The sequence below is a fragment of the Protopterus annectens genome, chromosome 6.part0, assembly GCF_019279795.1.
Source record: "Protopterus annectens isolate FY-2018-M chromosome 6.part0, PAN1.0, whole genome shotgun sequence".
NCBI lineage: Eukaryota > Metazoa > Chordata > Ceratodontiformes > Protopteridae > Protopterus > Protopterus annectens.
In genome coordinates, this window is record NC_056737.1 from 1,395,047,064 (window position 1) to 1,395,073,909 (window position 26,846).

Sequence of the window (26,846 nt, forward strand, 5' to 3'; positions counted from 1 at the left end):
ATTTTTGTCTTGACCATCCAACTCACCAGCACTGTCTTGCTCTATATGTAAGTTTATCTTAGATTTGTGTTTTCTCTTAGCAATAGCTAGAAACTAGAAAGATTAGACTAAATGTTTTTCTGTGATGTCAGAACTGTACTACTGAATTATTTTAAGTATTTCTCTGTGATCTCTGAACTTTTGACTAGCACTATGTAGTAAAAAGTATTGTCTTGTGTTTTGACTATTTGTTATTAAATATTTTTAAACTCTTTCAACTGTGGCTGTTTTTGTAGAGATAATTTAAGCTCTTTAGAGTACTTGCATGCCTTTGGTAAAATTGTACAACGCCACTCCAATAGCTTTAGCCCTGGGCTATACTACCAATTGTATAATAATATTGCAGAGTAATAATTGGACACCCTTTTAAGGGCCTTTCAGTAGCTGATAAATATTAGTGAGTGGTGGCAGCTGGAACTACCATATAGTCTGGGAAAAAAGGGCACAACTGGAGAACCCATCCCAGCCTTTTCCAGGAGTGTCTGAGTCATTGTATAAACTCTTCTCAAAGTGTGTGTGTGACACATGAAGTACTGTTTGGACAGAGAGGGTGCTTGAGGTTTTAGCTTGCCAACTAGGCTGAGATCTGGACCCTATAGCTGTGCCAGTAGGGAGTCTTATTGGGGATCTGAAGAGTGAGGGAGCGACCAGCCCCAGACTGACTGATCTCTGTGGGATCTTAAGGGAAATTGCACTTTACTGTGTGTATTTTTCCTTCCTCCTATATGAGATGCCCCACACTGGTGTTAGTGGTGAGGATTGAAGCTCATTGATTGCTGGGCCAGGGTACTGGCATCACAGCAGCTATAAATTAATGCAATCTGAGGGTCATGCTGCTCAGTACTAGAAGTCTAAATCTCAAGAGGCACTTTCTCGAAGCACTCCTCAAAATGGAGAACATTGACATTTGTGCTGTAACAGAGACTTTGTTTAAAGCAGCAGAAAGCACCCCTGCGCTACCAGGCTATAACTCACTCCACATCTTTCGGCCCCAGAGCATGGACCGAAGCTCTAAAGGCAGTGGTGTCTCCATATTCATAAAGGATATGCACACCTCCAGACTAGTAGCCCAGCATAACCAATCTGAGATACTTCCGGTACAACTAACATTGGGTAAGACAGTGATTCAGGTCGTAGCCTGCTATAGGTTCCCAACCATGTCCCAAGACTCTCACTCCACATTCCTAAGCACCCTGGAAGATATTAGGGTCCATCCCCACACTCTCATACTAGGTGACTTCAACTACCCCTCTCTCAGCTGGGAAAACTAATCATGCACCAATACACTGGCCCAACGCTTCCTGGAATTTATCAGTTCCAATGCCCTGGACCAGCTCATTCTTAGCCCCACTAGAGGAAGCAACATCCTTGACCTGGTTATTACTAACATGGGCAACCGTAGCTCTACACCAGTGGTGAGATCCGACCACAAACTAATTGCCATGGAAATTCACATCTCACCCACACCCCCCGCAAAGGTAAACTTCAAAGCTGACTTTGGGCTCCTAAAAACAGAGGTGACTAACTTCACAGCACACATGTCAATGGAAAATAGATGCATGTCTGCCAAATCATACACCAATGCACTGTACAAACATGTACAAAAATGCATGGAACTAGCCATACCCAACACAACCAAGACGCTCTCCTCCAAAAAAAAGAAAGCCAATCTGGTGGTTCCCTACCATTAATAAACTCTACAACAGAAGGAAGAAACTGTTACAGAAACAGGTGAAGTCCCAAGACTGGAAAAACTCCCTTATTAGACTCAACAAAAAGTTGAGATCCCTCATCAAAACCTCTGAAGGCAGAATTGCAGCAGACACTAAAAACAATCACAAAGCCTTCTATAATTATATCAAGAATCTCCACAGCAATACCCAGGTTTGCTCTGAGTGACTGCACAATGGTACCTCATATACTGACCCAACAGATATTACCAGCATACTGGCTGATAGATTCAGTGCCAACTTTACCCCTCTCCCTCCCACTAATGAACCAATCACAATACCAGACTAATGCCAGGCACTCAGCATTACTGCAGCACAGGTTAAAGCTGCATTGTCTAAGGCCAGGAATACAGCTTCCATGGGATCTGACAATATCTCTGGATGTGTTCTATATGAACTACAAAGTGAACTGGCACTACATCTGTGTGCCCTGTTGAATCACAGCCTCACCTCAGGCTTTGTCCCTACCAAATGGCACACTGCTACAGTCATCCCTCTCTATAAAGGGGGAGCGATTACAGACCCTGGGAATTCTTGCCCCATTAGCCTGATGAGTTTGATATGTAAGGCTATGGAGCACATCATCATGGACCTAATGAACAAGGATATAGGGAATTTCAAAGCTCTAGATCCCACGCAATTTGGTTTTATGAAAGGTAGAGCATGCCTGCTCAACCTGGTTGACTTCTTTAAGTCAGTCACCAGAGCTGTGGATGAGGACAAGGCAGTTCATACAGCCTACCTCCATCTGGCCAAGACCATTGATACTATTCCCCTCTCAGGAATTATTGATAAACTCACTAAACTAGGCATCAACCCCTGTATCACTAGGTGGATTGCAAATTGGCTCACAGATAGAACCCACAGTATGAAAGTAGTGGACTCCAAGTTAGACTGCTGACCAGTCATGAGTGGAGTCCCACAGGGATTGGTCCTGGGTCCCCTTCTGTTTAGCATCTACTTCTCAGAAGTCCAGGCCAACATGGGGCGACTCTGGCTGACCAAGTTCGCAGATGACTGCAAGCTGGGAGTCATTATTAACTCCGCAAGTGATGTAGATAGACATCCTACAGAAAGGCCTCACTGAGACCAATAACTGGTGATGAAACCATGGCCTTAAGCTTAATGGCAAAAAGTGCATCATCATCCCCTTTGGGAAAAACTCAGTTCCCACTAATTACTACATTCATGGGAGCCCACTAAACACTGAAGGGATTATAAGAGATCTGGGGACTCAGGTTGACAGCAACCTCTCCTTCAACCACCACACTGCCACTGTGGTCAGAAAGTCCTTCTTTGTGGCATATCTCATTGCCAAAGGTTTTGCATTCAGGAAGGAGGAGGTCATTATCTCTCTACACTTCCCTCATTAGGCCAGTCATCGAGTATAATGCCCCATTCAGCATGTACCTCACTAGATGCATGCAACAGCTGGAAAGGCCACAAAAGTACCTCACAAAGAGGATCCTAGGCCTTAAACACATGTCCTACATGGACAGACTCAAAAAACTCCAGCTATTCTCTGTCTCATATCGTCTAAGAGGCAATCTCTTCTTGACTTACGAAGCCATGTCTGCCTCAGCTCTGTTAGAAATCCTACATCTAATGAAATCCAAATCCCTCTGCACAACATGCTCCAGAGACCTCAGCCTCATTACCACAATCAACAGAACATGCTGAAGGGACAGGTTCATAACCCAAGGACTGCCTATGCTCTGGAATAGACTTCCCATACATGTCAAGCAGAGCACGTCAGTGGCTCTCTTCAAGAAAAATCTTGATGAGTGGATAGGATATAGAAAGTTCACACCACAGATCACTGCAGTGGCTGTACTTGATATAGCAGAGGCACTGGGAACTAGTTTGGCCTGAGTTTTCTATTTATATGGAGAGTTATGTGTAAATACTTGGTTCTGAAGAAGTCTTGAAAGTTAATGCATAAGACAAAAGTGCTTAACCATTGTAACCATTGTAATTTATTTTATGTGTTTTTATACATTTGGAAGCAAAGTAAGTTTTATTTTTTGGTGCACTGTGTACTTTTATTTAAGCACCCACCAGCCTTTGGATAAATGCTACCATGACTTTGTTCTTTTCAAAACTTCTCAAATGTTTTGACTTAAGTCAGTTATAGTGTCATTTATATGGTAAGTCTCTCAAGTCTTTCTTTTTTTTCTTTCTTTCTTTCTTCTCAGATTTCTAAACATTCCACTTTAGTCATTTGAATTACATAGTAATTCAAGGGGCTTATTTGTCTTGGTCCAATGTAGTCCAAGTGACTACTTGCATTGCATCAGACTATGAACCTATGAACTGATTTGTTTATAAAGCTATTTCAACCAAAACATGGGATGTGGTGTAAATTAAAATAAAACATGTAATAAACAAAAATAATGTAAATTACCAGTAAATTCAACCACGATGAGCTAGACAGACATCAGAAATATCCAGCTTAATGCATTCCCTCTGGTACAGCTCTTTTGAGTGCATACTTTTAACTTCCAGTGGGTGTGGCTTGAACCACTTAAAAATGAAAATATCACCTTGCAGTTCGAACAAATATTCATATCTCTGAAACCATTAGTGTTATTAGAAAACTGTAAAAGGCAGACTATACAGGATAACTTAATATTTACATTAGTGGAATTATTTCAGCTTGATCCTTTAAACTGGATTTTATAAGCCAAAATAAAGGCAGTGAATATTAATTTTGCGATGTTGTATAAGCAGCTTATGATATCGCATTAACCATTCATGCAAGACATGTACTGCCAGCAGGATTTTCTTCATATAGCTGTGAGCTTTCATGAGGCTATGCAATGCTGTGTGCGTTACCTGAATGTTGAGATATTTAGAGATATATGAACACTATTATAATACAAATAAACAGTATACAAATAATAGTCATTATCTCTTAATCTGCATTAGACAGAGGTAAAATATCAACACAGTTGTGTTTGTCATCATGTATGCTTTAAGATGAAATCTTCTGATACCTTGTATGCAGCATGGTTTTGGATTATTAATGCAAATATAAACAAGCAATATTTGACACCTAGAGTTGTCAGTAGGAGGTAACTGCAGTAATAACTGGAGGTGCGCTCGGCTGTAATGAGTTAATCTTCACTAAATGTACAAGAACATGCAGACTGTAGTTAATGTTATTTTGCATGGAATATTTAGAGGTGTTCTCTTTGCAGCCACTAACAACAAAGACATGGATATTTAGGATAGAAGTATTTTTGAGGGATTATGAATAATTGTATGATATATTAGACTATCTGCAGGGAAGGCTGCCTTTGAGTTAGACCATCTGCCCATTGACATACAGTACATTACCTGACTAGATGGTTGTATCATTACAAGAGTTACACTCTCGCAATCTCAAACTATATTTATGCATATGTTATGATTTCACAATGAAGACAGTTTATTATACCATAAAATCTGTGGATGTGCTCCAACTCTGTTCATGAGAAACAGGTTTCCTACTAATTTTTTAAATAGATTTTAATTCATCTAAAACTGTACAACCTCCAACAAGAAAGCAAGTAGAATAACTTATGGTCACAATGTCAATTCTAAAGAAATGATTGTTGCTTTAATAGAAACATAGAAACTGGGACCTTGTATAACTGTAGTATTTTTCCAAAATGCTTGAATGCATTGAAGATCTGAAACTTATATATAGAAAATATGTACATTTACATTACACATTTACTAGAAATTCCATATTGCCCAACAACATTTTAACACAAAATAATACATAGAAAATTCCAGTTAACTATACATGTAGTCTGTACACATGGCATTTACCCTGCAAGCTTGAATGAAGTAATACTCATGATGGTAGGACAAGGTTTTCTTTTAGAGTTCTATTAAACTCTGCATCAACATCTCCAGCTTTTCTATGTTTTTTCTTGAATCATTTTGCCCTCCTTTGCTAATATTTCCTATATCTTCAATCCATTTGCATTAGCTTATTTTCCTCTCACTCTCTCTCTCTCCTTTCACAATGTTTGTATACATCTACTGCACAGACCGTCTGTAGGCCTAAGCATCCTCTTCTGATGTTTATATTAAGGTCAGTCATAATGCATGCATGTGCTCACTGCTTAGGCTTCTGAAATGAATCTTGCAAGAAATGTTCACAAACTCAATAACCAGATTTGGAGTCTATGATTTTCAAAGAAACTTTGTTTCAATGACGGAATGCCAGTTAATCGCGTCTTCTTCCTAACAAACATTCCTTTTATTCAGTCATCTTTCTCTGAGATAACATCACAGTGTCTCCTTCTTCCCTGACTGCATCTCTTGGTGCTATTTCTGCCCCAGAATATACAATTAGCAAGTTTGTTATTACAGTGTAACTTGCAGAGATCTGTGCAATACTAATTAATTGTTATCTGAGATGCAGCATTTTTCTCCTTACCACAATATTAGGACTACTAAGTCACATTTCTTCCATGCAGGGTTGCTTTGTGAGTGCAGCTACAACTGTCTTTAAAGCAGTGCTACAGTGTTCTCATATGTTTTATGTAATGACACTCACTTCAGTTTAGCCTTGCTATTTTCAGCTGTTTAACGAATGTGCATTCTTTTTATTTTTTTGCTTTCACACATTTAGGATGTTCTTTATTCATAGATGTGTATCCACATTCTTCCATGAGCAGTCAACTTAATAATCTCAGAAAAAAAAAAATCACACAGGGATTTTACTATTACAAGGGAGCTGCACTGTTGTACTATCATAATCCCCAACAGTCATTCCAAAAAAGGCAAATTTCGTCACTTAGGAAAGAACTAAATAACTTTTTGGACATTTCTCTTAATAAAGTACATCATCATCAGCAGTTGCAGCAACAGCTAGGGTTGCCACTTTTTCAAATGCCCAAAGTGGGACATTTTTTGTACAAACATGAGATTTTACAGGACAAAACATACCCACAGCCAGTGCAAAGGTCAGAACTTTACTTATTTTGCCAAAATAAAAGGTTATTCTTATAGCATTTCAGCTCCTTATGATATTTCATATAATATTTAGGTGTTTCAGATACAAAATAACTTTTATGCAACTATTAAAGAAAACTTGAGAAATATTTTTTTCTCCTAAAATCTCAGGACATTTGCCATGTTTTAGGTTTTTTTTTGCAGGACACAACTGCCCAAATAGGGACTTGTCCCTCGCAAAGAGGGACAGGTGGTAACCCTAACAGCAGCAGCAACAATAATATATTCTCTAAACCTCTGTAACAGAAGTGTGCTTAGTTTTCCAGGCAAGACCTTACCAATGGCCTATGTAATTTCAGCAACAACTCAGCAGTCCTTTGTTAGCTTCCTTCTTGCGTGCTCTCAAATTGTGTTTGCTTTAGTTATTCCCTTTTAAATGCTTCAGAATGAGTACATTAATGAATTGGTATGATTAGTCATTGGTAGATACATGTACCATAATCATGGAATTTTGATCTGGGATTCCGAGACAGCAGTAGAAGTAGATGAACTTGTGAGGGTCGCACAGTTTATGTTAATATACATGACCTTTATAAACACATTTTGTTGGAGAACAGCATGTTTTAAACAAATATGATCTGATCCATATCTAAATATGATGTTTCAACAATGTTGACCCAAAGGTATCAGATGATCTTTAAAGAATGAAATACATTTGATAGAATTTTATTTGTGCACACACATTTTATGTAACATTTAAAAAAGATCAATATTGTTACTCATCTCAACAAATTGCATACACATCAGCTGTGCTTGAAGAAACCATTTTATGGCATCATTTATATTTAACCTATATAATAAGAGACAGTGTAACACTGCCATGCCCTGGAGCAACACAGTGTTGTATAGCACCACAAAAATAAGCACAGTATATAAAGCCTATAGCTTGAATTTTCTTTTACAATTTACAGATGTTCTAAAAGCAGGCATATGCTTATACTGATGCTATGTCAGTTGATTGATTAAAATTATGTAGATGAAGGATATTCCCAAATAAGGATACACATCATAGAAAACACTGGGCATATCACTAATTATTAAAATATGACAGCCATGTGTAATGGCAGCATCTAATGGATATTTTGCTATTGTACACCAGAGAGTTTGAAATATAGTCTACAGCACTATTTGCCATTCATACACTTTATGACTGATTTATTAAGTCATGGTAACACAGCAATGAACGCACTGTATGCAAAAAGTAGAAAATAAAGTCTAAAAACATTTCTTCAGTGACAACGTTAAAAGACTCACCACTTCTGGCAGAACGTGTGTTGCAAGGGCATGAATAGCTTTGCCAATTATGCACAGAGCAGAGAGAAGAAATATCACCCCCAGAATGACACATGCTCTGAAAAAATAAAAATAAAATAAATCAAAATTTCAGTCATGTTTTTAAAACTGACTAAAGACGTTAAACATACTTTCAGGAATGCAGATAATACAAGAGTATACTATGAGAAACTTTCTAGGTTTAGGCATTTATGATGTGTATGAGATATGTGTGCATGCAATACAAAAATACTAATGCACATCTAAATGTCTGTTAATAGAGCAGCACACATAAGCATTACACAGTATATTAATAGTGACAATCCAGTCCTTACTTTATTAGCAATATGAATCTATCAATTAAAATGTGATTTCTCTTTCTACTTTGATTTATTGTGCCTTTTATAACTCTAAATTATTATTATAAGTTAAAATATTACACAAGGTGGCACATACAGAAGCTCTGTGGTTTCATGTTTATGCTAAACCTTGTGAGAGGTCTTGGATCACTGTATCGACTTGCTGCATTGTAATACACAATATTTTGTGCTTTTTTCTTGAGTTATTCCTTTACTTCCTATGGTTCTCTTATGATCTTTAATGTACTCATTAGACTGCTCTGTAAGTTACATTATTTTTATATCATGTTAATACTTAATATCTATAATACTACCTCATCTCACACACACACACACACACACACACACACACACACACACACACACACACACACACACACACACACACACACACACACACAAAACACACACACACATGCGCGCGCACAATATTTATGTGGTTCCCCAGGTATTTTTTCAAGGGCTAGCATATGTTTTCAGACACTCAAGGCTGAATCTAAGCTGGGAGCCTTAGGTAGAACAGCTGTACACTGCAAATATTGCACTGAATTTGCAGTACAATATACAGTTGGCCCGTGGACCTGCTACAACAAACTACTCTATAGAATAATGTGTGCTGTACATGTTCAGGGTTTATATATAATACATCACACTCACTGTGTGCATTTCTTTTAACAGTATCAACAAACTGACTTTCTGACCCATACAGATAAAATGGAAAGCAGCAGGAACAATACATTTTTATCATGTATGTAAGAATTGTATTTATGCACTTATTTGGTTAGTTACTGTTTGGTCACCAGGTTAATGCACTAATTCAGGCAGATTATATATCATAGACAGCACCTGAAAATTAAGTACAGACAAGTAGTGTACAAATTATAAATGCAAAGTGCATAAGAAAGTACAAATAAAAAATCCAACATAAAGAGAAAAAAATAAAACAGAATAAAACTCTCTGTTATAATTATTACAACATCCTAGTCACATCATTATTTGGAAATCTTAATAAGGAACACTCACAAGCAATGTTAGAAAAACTATCCAGATTATGGTTTATGGTTTTCTATCTTTTATTTATTGATGCAAATCAATTTATTCAGTTCCTGCTTATTAAAATACATTTAATTTCAATAATTCCTATATACAGCATGCTCCTAAGCAAATTTTCTACCTCATGGTGTTTTGAACCTATTGCTTTTGACAGGTATTTTATAGTCAGTTATGCAAATCTGCTGAGGCTGTCCGCAATGTTCACAGACACGTGTAGCTGAGTCATAGAGGTTATTTATGCCAATGCACAAGGACCTCGAATGTGCTTATGCAAATGTCGAAATAATGAGATAGAAATGAGTGACGTAAATCTTTGTATGCTAATGAAGTATGTTTTACACAATTTGCGATTCTTAGTCAGATTTTCACACTTCTCTCTGCTGGTTGCAGGTGCACTATATAAAGAGAAGCCTTGCCAAATCTATCAGAATTGCAATCAGAAAAAATGCTATCACTTGGTGAGATCTTTGCTATTTCTAGGTCTGAGTTGCTTGTCTTGGCTGGACCAAGACCTCTCTAACCCAATGGTGCTCACTGGTCAAGAGGGTGAATATGTAAGCAAATGATTACTCATTATAACTTTGGTAATCATGACATTCTTGATAAGTTTAGAGTGGAAAGAGATATTGTAAAGCTCTAAGTGGATATGTTTGACCCCCATGGAGACATTGGAGGAATGATTGGACTTCCTACCCCTGTGGACACCAAAGTATGTATATCCTTCACTATACTTACTATGGGGACCTTCCAGAGACAGACTGGGGACAAACTGAGTATCTCAGAGGCTTCGCCTTCAAGAATACTGCAGCAGTTCCTGGAAGCACTCTGGGATTTTGTGGATCAGTACATCTATTTCTCTGTGCCACATCAGGACCACGCCAGGGTTATGCATGCCTTTTATAGGCTGGAATGCTTCCCTGAGGTAATTGGTGCAACAGATTGCACCCATGTTGCAATTAGGGCCCTCCTGGTTCACAGAGGGTGTGGTACCAAAATAGGAAGGGCTATCATTCATCAACTGCCAGGTAGTGTGTCATGCATGGGGGTGCTTCAACAACGTCTGTGCCCAGCATCCTTTCAGTGCACATGATTGCCATATTTGACATACTAGCTTAGTCTACCACCTCTTTCTGCATGGTAGGATACCCAGTGGTCATCTTGTTAGTAAATGGAAAAATATTTTTTTTTGTATTATTGTGTTTAAGTATTTATTCATGTTAACTTGTATTGCTGGATAATAATTAGTTTTTTTCTTTTTTGTCTTCCCCTCTTTTTTCTCTTTCTCTTTTCTTTTTAGGTGATGCTGGATATTCATTGGAGCCATGGCTCTTAACTCCAGTGAGAAATCCAGGAGGAGCTGCAGATGAGACATATAACACATCCCTGTTACAGACCCGCTCTGTCACTGACTGGGTCTTTGGTCTCCTGAAAAGCTGTTTCAGTTGCCTGGATGAATCTGGGGGTACCCCTCAGTATGACCCAGGTACTGCATGCAGGATGTTTACTGCATGTTGCATTCTGCATAACATGATCATGGACCAGTCTGGTGTTGAAGTCATCCATGCTGTCACTGCACCTCTCGGTTCCAGTCCCACTATGAGTAATGATGACCAGACGGCAGCTGTAGTAAGGGACCTCATGTAGCAGGCTCATGCAAAGCATGTTGTTGTTCAGGAAAAGAGGTGGCATCTAGTTCAGGACCATGAGATTCAGGTTAGTGTTTCCTTTATTGTAAAAAAACAGTGTATAATTGATGCATACAGTGATATCTGAGGGCTATACTGTGTGATGCATGATTTGCTGTCATTGTTTATCTGACATTCTCTCTCATCTTAAAACATTTTTAATTACTATTGGTTTCAATAATACTCATGTTGTTGCCATGCCTGAGTGCTCACTGATTCCTGCTCAGTGATGTCAAAAGGCATCAAATAGAAAATAATTCTCATTTTTGTCTGCTGTAATGAATAACTTCTGCTTCAGTTATTACTTAATTATACAAAACTTTCATGGGGACTCCCTCTACTCTTACAAAATTGCCAAGGTATGGAACAAACTTCCGCAGTCAATCACAAAAAACCCAAAAAGCCAAAAGTTCAAAATACTCCTAAAACAGCACCTAGCGAACCACTGGATTTGCACCTGCCATAAACCAGGTTAATATCATCCAAAAATCCTTCAACTGCCCCCCCCCCCCCTCTATTCCTACCTCTTATGTCAATCATCACACCTATGAAGACAAAACCCTGCAGCTTGGAAGGGAGCAGTCCACTCACAAAAGTTTGCTTAATACTGTATGCTCACCCACATACTGGTAAGCACATGTAATCTCTGTATCTTCTCAGAAACAGTTTGTCCAATCCTTACATAGTCTTATCTACAGCTTTAACAGGATTCTGTTTATCTGTATCATTTGTAATTTTGTGTGCTGTACCATGCTTACACAGTTTGAATGATTACTTTCTATGTAATTTTTAACCTGTTGCATTATAATGAATATCTACTCATAGTATGTTTGTATTTTTATTTTTTCTATATCTGTTATTGTTTGCATTATTTTATCTGGAGTTTTTCTCTCCAGGTCTCCGCTGAAAATGGGCTTTTAACCCAGTCGGGCACTACCCGGATAACAAATGTAATAAATACATAAATAAAAATAAATAAATAAAAGTAAGGAATATTGACAACAGTGCCATATTTTATGAGTTAACATATTGCAAATGTATATAATGCTTTCTTTATGTATGCCATTTCTTCTTAGGTTATTCTGTTGTACTGCACATCAGATTAATTTTATGCTGTCATACACATTAAATTCTGACTTCACAAGCCATCATCATTTGTGCAGTAAGGAAGGTGAGGTGGCAGCAGTGTAAGTTTACATGGCAGGATACTGTGTCATTGTTTATGATGCATTTCTCCAGAAATATTTTGTTAATTACTATTTTGCCACCTATAGGAATGGTAATCCATGTAGTACTGTTTTTTGTTGAAGGTTCATTGATGGTGTTCATAAGAGTTTTACTGGGATGAAATTACATACATTTGCAATCCCCCCAAACCCCCATTCTAGTTAAACAAACAGCTGTGTCAGTGAAGCTGATTCATGGTAGTTCAAGATCAAATAAGTCACATACATCTGCTACTGATAGGCTAGATGATGGTGCAACTGATTTGGAGGAGAGACTACCATGAGAACTGCAAGGTGAGTTAGTATGATGTCATGACCTACTTGAAGCAGGTGATCCTGCTGTCACTGACCTGACACTGCTGTCTGAATCTGATTGTGACCTCAAATGTGAGGTTTTGCTAGGTGTAGATGAATGTTGACATAGCCTGTATGAACTGTGTTGTGATTGTTCACTTTTACAACTGACATTACTGTCTTGAGAAGCAAATGTGATCTCCCCCATGTGTCCTGACAGTCTGCCATGTTCTGCCCCTTGCAAGACTGACTACAGCTTGACTCTTGTAAGTCCTAACTAGTATATAAATGGAGGTGGTCTCTGATGCTTGGGATGCCACCATACTACGCATTAGTGTCACCATGGCATTACTTCTGTTTTCTGCCATTTTGTAGTAATGCTTGAAATCATCACACATACCTTGAAAAACTGTGACCATTTTCAGCTGATTCGCTATGACAGTGCTTGAGCCCTAACAATGTCACATCACATTTTCTGTTGGGCAGCCAATGCTTTATGTGTTTCCTGGTGTAGTTGGCTCCCATTTATAAAGGTTTCACTGTGACCAGTGTTGCCTCTGAATGCCTGCCATTATCCTCAACATGTTCCTTTGGGTTTGGAGATACTGGTGTAGAAGTGCAGGGGTGTTCCTCCGATACAACCATGAGTGGCATGTTAACTTGTGCTTGATTCTGTGTTGCATTGTCACTTTCTTCAAAGTTATTAACATACTGTGAGGTGAGAGAACTTGCAATTAAACTTGAGGACTGCCTGCCAGTTCCCTCAGGCTACCTCATAAATATGACTATGACATCAGCAGCAGCAGCAGCAACACCTATTCTGCTGCCGACATCATCCAGATTTATTGGTATAGTTGATCTGTTTGTTTTGGATGCTGACTCTATAAAAATAATTTGAAAACATTTATAATAATAATGCAACAGAATACAGGGGGTGAGTGGGACACTAACCATGCACACTGCCCTCATTTCCTTTCTTTGCTGATGTACAAAGCTCACATAATAGTAATTAATTGTGACATGTTTAATTACATCACTCCTTGTCAGCATTCAATTATCTCTCTATTTAACTGTGTGTTACAGATTCTAAGCCAACTTTCATACGAAGATGAATGTTGCTGCTACTGCAGACACTGGTAAAATGGAACAGTGTCCACACTGCCTTTAATTATTCCTGTTCCACCATCTTCTATGTCATAGTCAGCCCCATGGATGCATAGAAGGTATTCATCATCTGGTGTTAATTGAACAAGATTTGGAGCTCCCCATAGTGGTATGGGAAATTGCATTATGCCTGACCTTGCTTCTAGCATGTGCTGCCATATCACTTGTCCTTTTCTTGCACTGTGCCAGTGTGCTCTGTTTCTGCCTCCAACTGCATTGATTTCAACAGCTTCTTGATTCCTGGACTTGTTCCTTTCAGTTTTTCTGGGAACCTCTTTAACAAAAAGAATGCTTCCCATATGTCCTATGTGCTGCCATGAGGACACAATTTTCCTCATGGTTGAATTTATCATTTCTGTGCTTTAATGCTTTGTTATCCATCAGTACTACATATAAAAAGGGTCACGGCCAAAAGACGTGACAGCAATGTTTGGATGTAATCATCTTTTATAGTACTATTCACTGTCCAAGTATTCCTGCCACCCGCAATAAGTGTTGCTTAATACAAACCAATATAATTACCTAATAGAAATGTCAATATAGCCATGTAAAAATGTAGTATTTTACCTATAGTTCATTCAGGTCATGAATGTAATCACTTTTTTCACAAAAAAAAAAAATTCTTGCTGTATTCTTTGCCACTGTCATGTACTGATAATACTGCCATTTTTTTTCTTCAATTTCATGGCCAAAAAATCAGATTCTTCACACATTCCCTTTTATATCTTTAGCTCAGTAAATGTTCTGTATTAAATTATTGCATTTATACCCATATATGCACAATCAGTAAATTATGTCAGAGAAATTATAATTTTTCTGACATCCCTATTCATTTCCACTGCTGCTGCTGTCATGAAATCCAATTTCAAAATGACAAACATTTACTAATCAGTCATTGCTATCATAACACACATAATATAACATGTAAGTTCATTGCAAATGAAGTAAATAAACAAAATGCTAGTAGGACCTCGGAGGAAAGAACCGGACGACAACTTTAGCACTTTTGTTCTTTTTAATATTTGCCATAGAACTTCTTCAAAAATGATAAAAACTGTTTACTATCAAAAGAACAAAAATCACATTCGTGAATGGTGATTTCTGCAACAAATATCCTCGACTCATACATATTAAGTAGGTTGTATAGTCGATGCAACAAGATCGACATCTTTCTGTCGATCTTAATGTTAGCAACTCCCATTGCCAACCATGCCTTGAGTCCCTGCCCTGTGTATGTCTTTCTGAATGGACGTACACATGAACGTCGACATTCCGAATGCTGCTCCTACCATGTTCGAGGAGGAGGCTGTTGTGTACCTGAATGTCAACATTTTGACTGTAAACCGATAACAGCACACCACCACTTGTTTAAATAGTAATAAAAAGTACCATGTGACAATACTATCCAATGAGCATCAAAGTAACATGTAAAACGTAATAAAACAAATCAAAATGTCAAATAATATCCATATATTTAATTAAATCAAATAAACTAAAATATGAAAACTTAAAATAAAACGGCCACAAGTGCTAACCTATTTGGAGCCTATGTACCCAAACTTAAAATTGTCACTATAATTTCTGCAACTGCAAAAAGCATTTTATATTAATTGTCTCATTGAGACCTGGTGCCTGATAAGCCACTAACAAAATTTGTCATAAGCTTTCATGGCACTCAAGTAAGGTTTTGTAATCACCACAAGAAATATCTGAATCAAACTTATCCAATACAAAAAATATTTCTTAAAGTTATTACACCCAACTGCATGTCTAGCAAGGGCTTTTGATAAATCCTTTTTTTTTACAGCTAAAACATGTTCATAGATTCTTTTATTCAATGTTCTAATTGTTTTCCCCATGTAAAAACTGTCGCAGGAATTGCAGAGTAAACTACATTGGTAATGTTACAGGTAAAATGATTATTGGCCCAAATAGTCTCGTTAACATGCTTAAATTACACAGATGAGGAATTAATGACATATCTGCACTACCTACAGTGCCCACATGAATAAGTACCAAAAGTGTTAGAACCAACTTGTGGAATAATTATTTTCATTCTCTCTAAAATTGTTTTTATGTTAACAAATGTTTGTAAGTAAACAAAAGTCTTTCACCTATAACCTTAACCAACTCAGAATTACCCATCAAATCTTTCCAGTTTCCATTGCAAATGAGCCTTAAATCAATAATAAAATAATGTTTTAACTTTGTGTTTCTTATTAAATAATAATATTTTTTAAAAATATTTCCTTAGACTAATTTATATGCATCTCTATGAATCCCAAATGTGTTCTCAGATATATTGGTGAATTTTGGCATGATTAAGAATTTGAATCGAATATAACCTTAAAGCATTTAATAGATTCATGGATGCACTGTAGATGGTTCTGAAGTCCACAGCACTCAGCGGTTATCCCAAGCTTTCCATAGGAATGCACAAATAGCCCTAGACTAGCCAAAATCAGAATGCAATTAAAAAACAAAAAAAAAAACAAACAAACAAAAAAAAATGGAGTCATCTGAATGACTAGCTTGCAGCAATTTAAGTATAATCCTTCTTCATCTGACATTCTGTTTCACACCCTAGCACCTCAAGCAAGTCATAACTTCATAAAAATTAAAAGCAATGCACATTATGACATTTATTACACCCCCCCCAAAAAAAAAATCTTTTGTGCTACATGACACATACTGGTGTTAACGTACAAAACAAATAACTTTCACCAATAAGCATTATCAATAAAAAAATAATCACTGGCATTGCAGCGGTTAACATTACTGCCTCACAGCAAGAGGTTCTCTGGTTCGATTCTCAGCTGGGGTGCCTTTAGTGCGGAGTCTGCATGTCCTCCCTGTGGTCATGTGGGTTTCCTCCGTGTGCTCTGGTTTCCTCCCACATCTCAAAGACATGCTGTAGGTGGATTGGACACTCTAAACTGGCCCTAGGTATGAGTGTGTGTGTGTGTGTGTGTGTGTGTGTGTGTGTGTGTGTGTGTGTGTGTGTGTGTGTGTGTGTGTGTGTGTGTGTGTGTGTGTACCTTCTGTGGAAGGTTGGATGCCGGGCTGGCAACTCGACACCGTAAAACTCCTCTACCAATCATGAGCAGACAGGTGATCTGCTGTGGCAACCCCTAACTGGGAAAAGCTGAAAGAAGAAGAAGAATAAAAAAAAAAAATCATATATTTCCAGTTTTAGAAAGCATAGATGGGAAAGGTAAGTGGTTTCCTGTGACACCAAACTTGTTGTAATGGCCATGCTAGCAAAACGGCTTAGGTTAAAGGAATTACACATTCTGTAGAGAGTGGTTCTTACCCTGATTAATACACCCCTGATCACACTTTCCTCAGTTGTGCTCCTGCTGTCTGAAAGATGGTCACTCCTGTTAAAGTATGAGGTTGCACTCCTAGCTTGTACGATAAGGAGACCATAATCATGCTCCACTTTCTGCATGATTTATATCTGGATAAGTTTGAGGCAAGCACAAGAAACATTACTTGCAAAATGGTCAATAACTGGCAGGAGTTGGATGACCGCCTGTCAACCCCGACAGATATGACTCGCCCAGGTCAGCAGTGACATCAAATGTATGATGACTTGCAAAAAGTGTAAAGCTGACCATGTGGGTGAGTGGGTAGACTAGGTTGTGGCAACAAGGCCAGAGTTCTATACTAAGCAAAATAAAATATTTGGTTTCTTAAATGAGTCATAGAAAAGATAAAGTTTAACAAGTTTGAATAACTACAGGTGTTTCTAAAGAAAGATGTGTATATGAAAATATCACTTGTAATGCTATTATGACTCATATATATCTCCTGCGTCATATCCAGATTATGAAACAATCTCCCCCCGTCTATAACCACACTACCTTCTTGCAATCACTTCAAGACTGCACTAAAAACTCACTTAAAAAGTCACTGGTTATGCCCATGCACCAATCCCGACTAGTAACCCTCCTTTTACCTCCCCTCCCCTAGCCACCATGCCTCACAACAGCTGATCATTTCATTCCTTCCTCTGCAGGCTCTGGCTCACCCTTTACCCCCCCCCCCCCTCCCTCCTCACTCAATCTCTCAGACCTGTTATAACATGCTTAACTACCTCACTTCATGTCAACTCCAAATACATATCCAGCTGACTTATACCTAACTTCCTCTCACTACCACGTATACTACTCACTCAGTCTCTTCTCTTACTCTCTATCTTCCCCTTCCATCCCATTAGCCCTTCTAGCTTGTTCCACCTTTGTGTGGAGCTTCTGCTTTATATCTGCTTGAGTTTAGTGCAATATTTGTATATAAGATTTAGGTATATGAGTTTAGAACAGTATCTGTTTGAGCTTAGTACTATCTGTATATACATCCTACCTTTATTCCTAGCCTCTAGCTAGATATTGGTATATCTGTTCATTAGACATGCGTGAATGGGCGTTCCTTCGTTGAAGGTTGTGCGTTAGGCCCGGCAAGCCAGCATGTAAAACTCTACTGCCAATCATTAGCGGACCGGAGTTCCGCTGTGGCGACCCCTAACCGGGAAAAGCCGAAAGACACACACACACACACTATGTTTCATATTGTATTTATAGCTAATGTTTGCTGCAATATTTATTATGTGCTATTGTATGTATATTCAATTGTTCTTCATGTACTCTGCTGCTCATTTATTGTTCTGTAGAGCTTTTCTCCTAGGGTCTCCACTGAAAAAGGACCTGTGTCCAGTTGGAATTTTCCAGTAAACAAATGTAAATAATAATAAAATAATAATAATAATAATAATAATAATAATAATAAATAATGACTAAATTCTCAGATGTTGTCCTAGACAAGTATGTCCCTAAAGCTAAGCAGCATTCTACCTTCACCTAGGAAGATGCCACAATACAGGCAAAAAGTTATTCATTTCAATAACTGGCTTAGCTTCTGGTGTCACTCCAGTGGGGATCTAGTATCTGACAGCCTGAGAAGACATGGTCGACAGACCATGCTGTTTGCCAGAGATGGCCTTCACCTGTCTCCTCAAGCCTTTCATATACTGGTAAAGATGCTTGCCTCTCCCAAGAAATCCACTCAGACAAACTCAAGGTCATGCTGCTTAATTCTAGGAGCCTAAACAGTAAACTGCATTTCCTGGAAGCACTTCTCACCTTGGAAGATGCTGATGTCTGTGCAGTCACTGAGACTTGGTTCAAGGCTGCAAAGAGCACCCCAGCCATGCAAGGGTACAATGCCTTTCACATGTTTAGACCTCAAAACAACCATGAACAAACCAAAGATGGAGGTGTATCCATCTTCATTAAATCCAAATCCACCTCGAGATTGGTAAAACAGTACAACTTTCTTGAGCTACTCCAGGTACAAATAACTATAGGCAAAATACCCTACCACATCATTGCTAGCTACAGGTCCCCCAACATGAACCAGGAGAAGCACACCACCTACCTGGACTTGCTACAGTCACTGAGTATACAGCCAAACACTTTGGTCATGGGAGATTTCAACTATCCTTCCATTGATTGGGTGACTTACATGATCATAAACATTATGGCTTTGAGGTTCCTGGATTTTGTTAATTCAAATGCCCTGTAACAGTTGGCCTCACCCCCATAAGGGGATCAAATGTCCTAGACCTAGTGCTCACCAACATGAGGGGGGTCACTGCACTACCCCCTGTGTGTTGCCTTTCTTGTTAAGGTCAGACCATAAATCAGTCTTTTTTGAAGTAAAGATCAGACCTGACAACCCCACAGGAGCAAAAACACTCAAAATTTTCTCTAAAGCAAACTATAGCCTACTAAATGATGGAATAAAACATTTCAAAGCCCCTGCTAACACAGCCAACAATGACTCCTATGCAGAAGAGTACACAAATATCCTATATAGCCACTTAAACAAAAGTATTGACCCAGGTGTACCTGACAGGACTAAAACCAGCCCCCCCCACCTAAAAAAAAAAAAAAAACAATCCACCCTGGTGGACTGCAAGTATAAATAAGTTCTATAACAAGAATACCCTCCACAGCCTGAACAAGCAGATCAAATATCTTGTAAAGTCCTCTAAGGCTAGTTACGAGAATTAAGTTAGCATCCCTAGTGAAAGACAACATAAGGCATTCTTTAGCTATGTCCAAAACCTTATAGGGAATGCTCAGCTGTGTGCCAAACTTATAGTAGACGATATCACTCACACTAACCCTGAGGAAATTGCCAACCTGCTAGCTGACAGATTTGACAATAACTTCACCCCCCTGTCCCCTCCAGCCATACCCCAAAGTATTCCTGACACCAGTCCTCTACAGAGTATTTCCAAAGGATAAACATGGCCTCTATGGGATCAGATAACATCCCTGGATACTTACTAAACAATTGAAATCAAGACCTAGTTGAACCACTTGGCAGTATCTTTAACCATAGCCTGATCACTGGCTTTGTTCTGGCAGAGTGCAGAACAGCAACAGTAATACTCCTGCTCAAAGAGGGTCTATCAACCGACTCAGGAAACTACCGACCCATAAGCCTAACCAGCCTTACCTGCAAGGCCATGGAAAGAATCATCATGGACCTTATCAACAGAGACACATGCAACTTTCAAACTCTTGACCAGACCCAGTTTGGTTTCGTCAAGGGTAGATCTTGTTTATTAAACCTTGTGGACTTCTTTGAGAATGTCATCAAAGCCCTAGATGAGGGCAAAGCAGTACATACCACCTATCTTAATTTAGCTAAGACGTTTGACACAATCTCTCACTCAGGGATCATTGAGAAAGTCTCCCAGCTGTGGATTAACCCTTATGGTACTAGATGGGTAGCCAACTGGCTCACCAGCAGTACGCACGCTGTAAAAGTTGGAGGGTCCACCTCCACCAGTAGACCAGTTTCCAGTGGGTTAGCACAAAAATCTGTGCTGGGCCCTCTGCTGTTCTGAATCTATTTCTCTGAAGTCCACATGAAAGTAGAGGGTTTGTGGCTTACCACATTTGGAGATGACTGTGAACTGGGAGCAATTATTGAGTCCCCCAATGGTGTAAACATATTACAAAAGGGGCTGACACACACAAATGATTGGTGCCAAAGTCATGAGCTAAAACTAAAAACAAAAAAATGCCTCATTATCCCCTTTGGGAAAGAAGTAACTCCTGCTAATTATGATATAGATAGCACCCCACTAAGCTCAAACCCAGTGGTGTGAGAATTGGGAACACAAGTTGATAGCAATCTAAACTTTGATCACCATGTGCCCATAGTGGTAAGGAATGCCTTCTACATTGTGTATCTCATAAATAAGGGCATCGTGTCCAGCACTGAGGAGGTTATAACTCTATTGTTCTTGACCCTTATCAGACCAGTAATTGAGTACAATTCTCCCTTCTGTATGTATCTCACCAGACACTTGCAGGAATTGGAGAGACCGCAGAAGTTTCTAACCAAGAGAATCTAGGGCCTTCAAAATGTGACTTACATGAAAAGATTGAAAGCCCTGTCAGTGTACTCTGTATTATAAAGGCTGCTGAGAGGTGACCTGTGCCTGACCTACAGAGCAGTCTCTGACTTTTCCGTAATGGAAATGCTGCTCATCCGCAAATCAAATGGGACAAGAGTTACTCATTCAAGGGATCTCAACCTAGCCTGTGACATTAACAAAACATGTTGGACAGACAGATAAATCTCTCAGAGATTGTCACTCCTCTAGAATAAGCTCTCACTTCAAGTGAAGCAGAGCTCCTAAATGACCCTATTTAAGCGGAACCTTGACAATTGGATAGGTGACTGTAAATTCACTCTGAGGGGTGGCACCTATGTCCGTCATGGACAGGGGTAGTGGGCGCTGATCATAGAATCACTCTGCTAACAATGACCTTCTAACTATGGTCAATTAGGGTACATGGGTTTTCTACATGGCTAGGCTTGTAAAGACCCTAGAGCCATTAGCCTAGTAACCTCCTCTGAACCTATGAATCTATGAAATGCATGTTAAATTACAAGCAGGTTTGTAATCATATATGCATCCTTTTATCAAAGAGGCATATCAGTAATGTGTTAGATTTTAATACTGTATACAAATATCACATAAGTGTATTAAAATAATCTGTACATGTAATTCTGTAAATCATGTAGCGGCTTACAGGTACAACTGTGACTGGACTTACAAAATAATGAAATAAACATTGCAAGTACACCATTGCAAGAAAAGCGTTATAATAGTTATATTAGATGATGTCAGTTTTGTGTAGGCCATACAGATATAACTAAAACAGTTGCCTAACACAGTCATTTAAAAGAAGTTCTACATGTATGTACAACATGGCTGAAGTCTCACACATCACACCCTAGTTAGACTACATGTTGGGGAAGGGGTTGAGGGTTGCTGTGCCAAGTGAATGACCATCACAGACTTAACTGTGAAATGTTGATTGACTTCAGGACTATGTATGAAATCAGAGACATTTGTACAGAAAAAGAAACACACATTTCAATGCATTTCTATGTTTGTGAATTAGTTATACCCGAACACAGTGTTACATGTACTTTGAAAACAAAATTATTCACTCTTTCTCTGAATGATGGGGAATATTGGCACAGTATTATACTAATTCATCCAAGTGCAAGAAAAATAAAAAATAAAAAAATGTAGTTATTGCTTAGACAAAAATACTGACATATATAAGAAGTGCAAATACAGGTAAACAAGAATTGCCTTCTCTCTTTTAATTACAGCTGAATAAGAAATTAACTAGAATTGTCAGCAGCAACAGCAAAGAGTTGAAAGGCTCATTGAATAGTTTCATAGTTTCATAGTTTCATAGTATAGTACTAGGCTATCTGCCCTGGGGCATTTGTAAGCCTAGCCATAGTGATGCGGCTTTTGCCACCCCATGAAATGGTACAAAAATGTACAGAATAAATATAGAATACTATGCCTCTGTCTAGTAGTGACACAGTGAAGGTCCCCTTATATAATAGAATTAGTTTACTGTGCCCCTGTCTAGCAGTGACACAGATGTGACCCCTGGGGTAAACTTACGATCTCCCATCCACTCATCAAGATTTCTCTTGAAGAGAGTCAGTGAGGGGCTCTGCCTAATACGAACTGGGATCCTGTTCCAAAGCATGGGAAGCCTCTGGGTTATGAATCTATCCCTCCAGCATGTCCTATTCATACTTGTGCCGAGGTTTAAGTCTTTAGCTCTCGTGGTCCTGATGGATTTGGATTTTTTGAGGTGGAGCATGTCCATCAGATCCTGATTGGACATGGCCTTGTACGTCAGGCAGAGATCACCTCTGAGCAGGCGGTATGCTACTGAATAGAGCTGAAGTTTCTTTAGTCTGGCAGAATAAGACATATGTTGGAGACCCTTGATCCTTTTGGTGAGGTACTTTTGTGGTCTCTCCAGCTGTTGCAAGTGCCGGGTGAGGTACATACCAAATGGGGCATTGTACTCAATCATGGGTCTGATGAGGGAGGAATATAGGGGTACAATAACATCCTTGGATCTGGATGTGAAACCCTTCATGATGAGGTGTGCAAGGTAGAATGTTTTTCTAACCACTTTGGCAACGTGGGTGTCAAATGAGAGGTTGCTGTCTATTTTGGTCCCTAGGTCTCTGATTACTTTTTCCGTACTCAGTGGGTTGCTGTCTATGTGATGATTTGTGGGTACTTTGTTTTTTCCAAAAGGGATGACTATACATTTTTTGGCATTTAGTTTAAGGCCGTGACTACGGCACCAGTTGTCGTTTCAGTGAGGCCTTTTTGTAGGATGTGTGTATCTGCTGGTGTATCGACTACGGCGCCTAGTTTGCAGTCACCTGCGAACTTTGTCAGCCACAGCCCTCCCATGTTTGCTTTAACATCTGAGAAATAAATGCCGAACAAGAGGGGTCCCAGGACAGATCCCTGTGGGACACCACTTGTGACTGGCTTTGAGTCTGACATTGCTCCAGCGATTTTAACTTTATGGGTTCTGTCCTTTAGCCAGTTTGCAACCCATCTAGTGACATAAGGGTTTACTTTTAAGCTGTTTAGCTTATCTATGATGCCTGAGTGGGGTATTGTATCAAAGGCCTTAGCCAAGTCCAGGTATTCTGTATGGACTGCTTTGCCCTCATCAATGGCTCTAGTGACTGTTTCGAAAAAGTCAAGCAGGTTTAAAAGGCAGGATCTGCCCTTTACAAAGCCGAACTGGGTGGGGTCAAGCGTCTGTAGGTCCCCTATGTCTCCGTTTATGAGTTCCATAATGATTCTTTCCATAGCTTTGCAGACAAGGCTAGTCAAGCTTATGGGGCGGTAGTTTCCAGGGTCTGTAGAGGCACCCCCTTGTGGAGTGGGACCACTGTTGCTGTACGCCAGTGTTCAGGTACATATCCCGAAGTAAGGCTAAGGTTAAATAGCATTTTTATGTGTGGGTTTAGCTCCTCTTGGAGTTCACGTAACACACACCTCGGGATACTGTCAGGTCCCATTGATGCTGTGTTTTTTGCTTTGTTTAGGGCGGTTCTCACTTGGGCATCTGAGATGACAGGGAGATTACATTCAGCTGGGATAAGTATTTCTTCTTTTGGGGGTGAAGGAGGCGAGAAATTTGCACTGAACCTGTCAACCAGAATGTTAGCAATATCTGTGGGTTCAGTGTATTTTTTGTTGTTGTGAACCAACTCTGAGCATATCTGAGGGTTTCCGTCCAGGTTTCTAACATAGCTGAAGAAGGCTTTGTGGTTATCTTTAGTGTCCTTAGCGATTTTTCTCTCAAAGTTTGCCTTGGATGTTTTTATGAGAGAACGTAGTTTTCTGCTAATGTTGATCAGAGATGTCTTCCCTTCATGGGATTTCGCTCTGACGTGCAGTAGCTTCCTTCTTTTGTTATACAATTTGTTTATGGCTGAGGTCCTCCAGACAGGACGCTTACATTTGGTGGAGAGGGACTTGGATTTGTTTGGGATTGCATGATCCATGCATTCTTGGAAATGTCCATAGAAAGCATTTGTGAAGGATTCGGCATTGTGGGATGTGGTATCCACTGGCACAGTGGGCTGAAAGGATACCATCTCAGTCTTAAGAAGAGTGAAGTCTGCTTTTGAGAAGTTTTTCACTGTGGTCTTTTGTGCTGGGGGTAGAGGTGGGATATGTATATCCAGGGCGATTAGTTTGTGGTCAGATCTCACTAGTGAGGGGTATACTTCCGGTGTGGAGCATTTTGTCCCCATGTTTGTGATGATCAGGTCTAGTATATTATCTCCCCTAGTGGGAGAGGTGACTAGTTGTTCCAGTGCATTTGAATTTATGAATTCCGGGAACCTTTGGGCTAGGGTATTAGGGCTAGAATAATGTACCCAATCTATGTTTGGGTAGTTGAAGTCTCCCAGTATGATGGTATTTTGTGATACATTCATATCCTCCAATGTCTTCAGGAAGGCTGAGTGGGGTTCTTGAGATTGGGAGGGTGGTCTGTAACATGCTACCAGCTGTATAGCAGTTTTGCCTATGGTTAGTTGCACCTGTATGGTCTCTGATGCTTCATGTTTTGCTACTAACCTGGAGGTGTGGGTGTCCTTTATGAATATGGACACTCCCCCTCCCTTTGTGGTTCGGCCCGGGTTTTGGGGCCGAAAAGCATGATACGAGGTATAGCCTGGTAGCGCTGGGGTGCCCTCAGGAGCCTTGAACCAGGTTTCAGTTACTGCACAGATGTCGATGTTCACCATGCTGAGGAGTGCATCAAGTGCCTGCATCTTGAGATTTAGACTTCTGGCATTGAGCAGCATTACCCTTAGTTTTTTTCGATTTTTGTTTTCTAAGGAGGTGGGTTTGTCTTTTGAGCCTTGCCTAAAAAAGGCACTATGGGGGTGGCAAGAGCCTTAGCCAATATCCGGAAGCCCAGTGGTGACAGGTGTAAGCCATCCCTTGTGAAGCAGCGTGGCTTGTCCAACATATCATCCCAGGCAGACAGACATTGGATCCCCTTAGAATGACACCAGTACTTGAGCCAATTGTTAAAGCTGATCATCTTGTCTTTGTATTGTGGTATCATTCTTGGTGAGGGCAAGATGCTGCTCAGGGTCAGGGTCATACCAGCCTGGGCTACATAATCGGAGAGCTCCTCTATGTCTCTTTTCATGTAGTCCAGGGAGGTACGTCTCAGGTCATTTGCACCAGCATGGACAATGACGGAGTCATATTTGTATTTGCTTTGGAGTGACCTGAGTGCGTGTGTTATGTGGCGGATCCTAGCTCCCGATAGACAGCTCACAGTCACCTTCTCCTTGTTCAGCCTGGTCAGTGGGACATCAGTGTGTCTGACTATGGAGTCACCTATTACTAGTGTATCAGGCAAGGTGTTTGGCCTTAAGGGCTGCGATTGGTCGACACACTGATTTATTGAAGTATGTGTTGCATGTGTTTTGTTTTGAGGTGGTAGATTTTTGGATGTCTGCTTTGGGAGCCTCTGTTGTTTTGGTAAGTTTTTTATTAGAGCCTCCGAGTATGTCTTTGTATTTTTATGTGTTTGGCTTGCAGTTGTGGTAGGTCTATGTGGGACTGGGATTGTTGCGTGTGTGGTTGCCATCTCCTCCTGTCTGGTCATGCCAGCCCTGAGTTGAGAGAGTTCAGCCTCCAGTTTGGCTATATAGTTGCATCTCTCATGTATGCTTATTATACATAATCTTCTGGTAAGTATAACATTATTTATTTATTTAACATTTGTTTACCGAGAAGGTCTGACATGGAACAACCGAGAAAGTCAGACTTGGAACAAAGCCAATTTTCAGCAGAGGCCCAGGGGGAAACTCTCCAGGTACGTGTCTTTGAAATGTGGGAAGAAAGTGGAGCACCTAGGGAAACCCACACAAACGCAGGAAGAACATGCAAACTCCACACAGAAGGCACTCCAGCCGAGAATTAACCGAAGAACCTCTTGCTGTGAGGAGACAGCACTACTGCTGCACCACTGCGCCATCCAGAAGTTCAAGGAAATGTTTTTTTTTTCTTTTTTTACTAGTTTGTAGTATGTATAATAAGCATACAAA

General features: G+C 39.6%; 1 protein-coding gene across 1 annotated transcript in view; it reads right to left on the reverse strand.

Moving 5' to 3' along the window:
- TMEM163 (transmembrane protein 163) overlaps positions 1 to 26,846 on the reverse strand; it is a 1,566,064-nt gene that overhangs the window by 32,177 nt on the left and 1,507,041 nt on the right. Inside the window, exon 5 of the mRNA XM_044073660.1 lies at positions 8,034 to 8,130. Within this exon, the coding sequence (XP_043929595.1) occupies positions 8,034 to 8,130 (97 nt within the window). The remainder of the gene's footprint in view (positions 1 to 8,033; positions 8,131 to 26,846) is intronic.